Source organism: Morus notabilis, unplaced genomic scaffold (assembly GCF_000414095.1).
Source record: "Morus notabilis unplaced genomic scaffold, ASM41409v2 Scaffold1087, whole genome shotgun sequence".
Taxonomy (NCBI): Eukaryota; Viridiplantae; Streptophyta; class Magnoliopsida; order Rosales; family Moraceae; genus Morus; species Morus notabilis.
Genome location: NW_010365208.1, coordinates 63,211 through 68,352, shown reverse-complemented (window position 1 = coordinate 68,352; position 5,142 = coordinate 63,211). Strand labels below are relative to the sequence as shown.

General features: G+C 35.7%; 1 protein-coding gene across 1 annotated transcript in view; it reads right to left on the bottom strand.

Moving 5' to 3' along the window:
• The window catches only part of LOC21386023, a 6,647-nt gene extending 4,114 nt beyond the window's left edge, over positions 1-2,533 (bottom strand). The window contains exons 1-2 of the mRNA XM_010107544.2: positions 2,452-2,533; positions 1,471-1,954 (exon numbers count right to left, since the gene is read on the bottom strand). Of these exons, the coding sequence (XP_010105846.2) occupies positions 1,471-1,954; positions 2,452-2,533 (566 nt within the window). The remainder of the gene's footprint in view (positions 1-1,470; positions 1,955-2,451) is intronic.
• Between the last annotated feature and the right edge of the window lie 2,609 nt (positions 2,534-5,142).

Genomic DNA, 5,142 nt, shown 5'->3' with positions numbered 1-5,142 from the left:
GGCTTTTTTGTTTTTAAAAAAAAAAATTCAAAAAAAAAAAAATTTTTTTTCCCCCCAAAAAAAAAAAAAAAAAAAAGAACTCAATATACCAACAATGATCAATGATCCGAGAATATACAAATACATTCCAAGTTAAAAACAAAAAGGGTACATACTACATGCATATGCATAGACACACACATACGTAGATATAGGGACTCGGATCCTCTGCTTAATTAATATTTTAAATGGTCTCTAATCAATTGTATCGCCATGTTATTATAGTGTCTAATCAACCATATAACCACGTTATTTAAAAATAGAAAAAATTAGAACACTTTTTAACTAACAATTGTATGAATGATGTAACATAATATAGCTTGTTAGACATCAAAAATTTGATATAGCTTGTTAGAGACACAAAAAATTAGACATGTGATATAACTTGTCTTAGACATGTGATATAACTTGTTAGACAGATAACATACACCAAAAATTAAACATGTGATCTCAACAATCTGCACACACGCTATTAAAGTTGGGTTGATCGTGGTTTTTTTTGTAACTTGTTTCGAGTTTAGTCCTACTTATAGAGAGACAAAGTACTAACTGATACAGTAAAGCTAATAATTAAAAAAAAAATTAACAAACGAACAATTGCATTTGGATTAACATATAAAATGGTGTAGAGATCAAGGGTGTAGTAATGTACCATTACAGTGCACCAGAGAACCAGGCAATATGATGGCACAAGCAAGTACACACAGAAGCAGGCTAACTTTGGAGAACGCAAAAAAAAAATTAACAAACGAACAATTGCATTTGGATTAACATATAAAATGGTGTAGAGATCAAGGGTGTAGTAATGTACCATTACAGTGCACCAGAGAACCAGGCAATATGATGGCACAAGCAAGTACACACAGAAGCAGGCTAACTTTGGAGAACGCCATGGTCAACGCATAAATCCAAAGAGTCCGTTTCTTTTGCTTCTTGGGAGTTGGTCTCAAGAGCCTTGCCATATGACATTATATAAAGGCAATGAGATAGTGATGAATTACAAAATAATTGAAGATTACTTGTTGTTCAAGGCATCCTCTTTGCACTCAATTAAAATATTCTGCATTAATTCTTTGCTTGCCACCTTGGTTGCCTTGCTCATGGAGATGATTCCATGTGCCATCTTTGCTCTTTACACTTTAAACACTTTTATTTTTATTGACAAGATTAATGAGAAAGGTAAAATTTGCACAGCTGAAAATCATTTTGAACACCCTGTCCTTGTTCTGCTTCTTTATGCTGCATATTGTTTTAACTTTTTAAAATATCTACCACAAAAATAAGCTATAGAATCAATACAGAATGAAAGTTCAGAAAATGACCAAACAACATCCAAAAGCTAAAACAACAAATTTACACGAGAGAAAAGTTTCTTAAAGACACAAAGCAGAAAAGAAAGACACAACTTATCTACTTCAGCTAAGAACAAACAGTGACCACAATCCCCAAACCAAGTAATGACCAAAACCCATCATGGAAACCAAAGAAAGAGAACCAGAAAAGCTTCCAGTTGGTGTGCTAGTGCTCAGAACAACCACCATCCAATCATCCTCAGAGCCAAGGCCAGCCCCTGTGTACTTGGTATTGTTCAAATACTTTGCATATGAAGTATGTGTGTAGTTGGTCAGGAGAAGAGTTGGGACCAAATTAGACACACAAACTGGGAGAATCACACCGTCTGATGTGGTGTTGGCGTCAATTTTGCACTTTTTCAAGAGCTTGGGGTAGTTGGTGAGCTGGGTTTGTGTGGAGGGCGCTATGTTTGCGCCGGCGGCGAAAGTCGTGCAAGGCTGGTCCTCCATTTCATCGGCAATCTCATCAGCAAGGCATTCTGCTTTCCCATTTTTGACCAAAGGTGGTAGCCTTTGTGATTGCCTGTAGCTGTTGAGGCCTTGAAGGAGATTGTCCTCATCGTCTGCAGTTAAATAACAATTACAATACTAGAGTACTTGTTTATGAGTCATGTTAATTAACATCATAATCCTCATGTTACTAGCTTAATGAACATGGAAATTTCCCCTAAATATTGCACATTGAAAACTTTTTGTATATGGTCAAAGTGTGTCTTAATTAGTTTAAATGTTAATGCATTATTATATGGGAAAAAAAACACTAGAGCAAAGATGTTCAAATCAACCCTAAATATCATTATCATGTTCACATAAGAAATGGAGCAAATCCCAAAATGTACTTTGAGGGAGTTTCATTTTCCATACTACTAGCATCCTAAGCTAATATTTCACCAACTCTTTTTTTTTTTTAATAAATGTGTTACCAACTTATACCAAGTACAACAGCTTTTGAGATATTTCTCCAAGTATTAATTCTTCTCCTATTCTAACACTCACTAAAAACAAAATACTAATTTTGATTTAATTCAAAACAAAAATAGAGAGGGAGAGAAGCAAGTACCATTACTGAGAACCGAATTGGGAAGCAAGAGAAAGGCATGAAGAAGCACAAAGAAGAGCAAGCTAAGCTTGAAGGATTCCATATTTTCAGTGCCAAAAGACAGAGACTTCGTTATCAAAATGAGATTGACAAGTTGAGAACATATATCATGCAACGAAAGCTAAGAGATTGGGGCTTTAATTCATGAACTGTTCTCGTTATAATCTATTGCCACCGAAACCGGGAAGGTGTTTCCAGGTGTTTCAGTGCTGGTTTAGACAACAGGAAAAGTGACTGAAAAAAACTGACAAGTATCAGTTTGCTTAGCAATGCACGTGTATGACATGCAAAACATGCAGGATGCGCACCATATCACATGCTTCGCTTTTCTTTTTTTTTTTTTTTTTTTTTTTTTTTTTTTTTTTTTTTTTTGTGGGGGGCTTAATTGTTTGGTCTAACTATACCTTAACTGGCTTTTGTTTCCAAAATATGCTCTTTATAATCTTAAGAGATTTTTACGGTAGGATTTGAAAGATGACACGTTCTGATTTTCAATTAATATATATTAAAAATGGTCACTTTTACGTATATAATTTTTATTTTAATGTGATTTTGATTAACTCTAACCGATAGAAATGTGCATAATTTGATATGAAGTTTTAACGAAGATAAATCTTTATTGTTAGCACTCCTCGAGTTTATTAATGTTGGATTTTTGAAAGAGCAGAGGATGGAAGATGGAAATAGGCTAATAGATAGAGCAACCTTAAAGAACTAAGAACACGGAAGAGCAAAAAATGAATAGCAACTTGTATTTTTCTGCTTTTTCTACAGTGACTTCAATACATTATAAGTACATATATGGAGAGAGACAGATAGAGCAAGAAGACGTGGTCTTCAACAAAACAAAAACAAATAAAAAAGATTTTGTCCACAGAAGTAAGGCACTCTCCCGTACCATACACCATACCCTCATTAATAACTTTGCTTCAAAAAACTACAAAAAAACAGAAAAGATGTGACAGCAAATGTGCCACAATCCACCCTCTTCAACACTCCTCCTTGGCGCTTTTGCTGGAAACTCCCAAACTCTTCCTTAGTTGTTCGAACCTTGCTTTGGGCAATGCTTTAGTCAAAACATCTGCAAATTGATCTTCAGAGCTGCAATGAGTTAACTTGACTTCTTCTTCTTTTTCTGCTTCTCTAATAAAATGATATTTGATCTTGATGTGCTTGTTTCTTCCATGAAACACAGGATTTTTTGTCATAGCTATAGCAGATTGATTGTCACAAAAAATTACAGTAGCATTCTCTTGCATGTGATGCAAGTCTTCAAGAACTTTTCTTAGCCAAATGGCTTGATTGACAGCAGGAGTAGCAGCAATATACTCTGCTTTAGCTGTTGACTGAGCCACCACATCCTGCTTTCTAGAATTCCAGCTGATCATGCCAGAACCAATGGTAAAAATATAGCCTGAGGTACTCTTCATATCATCAAGTGAGCCACCCCAATCACTATCCACAAATCCAATCAGCTGAACCTCTTCTCCTTTCTTGAACCAAACACCAAAATCTGTTGTTCCTTTCACATATCTTAATACTCTTTTTGCAGCCTTGAAGTGTATTTCACTTGGAGCTTGCATAAATCTTGACAACAAACTTGTAGCAAACATAATATCAGGTCGTGTTGCTGTCAAGTATAGCAAACAACCAATCAAACTTCTATAAATTCCAGCATCAATTTTATCACTTCCATCTTCTTTGCTTAATTTCTCATTCAAACCCAGTGGAGTGCTAACATCTTTGCAATTCTCCATGCCAAACTTTTTCAGCACATCTTTAGCATATTTTTCTTGGCTTATGAAAATTCCTTGCTCAGTTTGAAGAATTTCCATACCAAGAAAATATGACATTTCTCCCAAATCAGTCATCTCAAACACATTTTGCATTTCTTTTTTGAACTTTTGCACTAAAGCAATGTTGCTGCCAGTTATGAGAAGATCATCAACATACAAAGAAATAATTAATAAATCATCACCTGCTTGTTGCACATAGAGAGTGGCCTCACTAGGACTTCTTTTGAACCCCAACTGCAGCAAATGATCATCTATCCTGCTATACCAAGCCCTCGGTGCTTGCTTTAGCCCATACAAGGCCTTCTTGAGCTGATACACTTTGTCTTCATTTCCTTTTTTAAGGAAACATGGGGGTTGCTCCACAAATATCTCCTCCTTCAAGTAGCCATTAAGAAATGCAGATTTGACATCAAGTTGGAAAATCTTCCAACCTTTTTGAGCTGCTAAAGCGATCAACAATCTTATAGCATCATGTCTTGCCACTGGAGCAAAGGTGTCAGAAAAATCTACTCCAAATTGCTGAGAGTAACCTTTAACAACTAGCCTTGCTTTTAACTTGTTAACAGAACCATCTGGATTCAACTTAGTTCTGAAAACCCATTTTACACCAATCACCCTTTTATCAGTAGGCCTTTCTACCAGCTGCCAAGTGTCATTTTTGTTGATCATATTCAATTCCTCCTCCATTGCAGCTTTCCAACTAGCTGACTTTATAGCCTCTTCAGGATTAGTAGGCTCCACTAAAGCCACATTACATCTCTCATAGATCTCATCTAGAGGTCTTGTACCTCTAACAGAGATTTCTTCATTAGTATCATTCTCAAGATCAAGTTGATCTTCCACGACAGGTTGATCT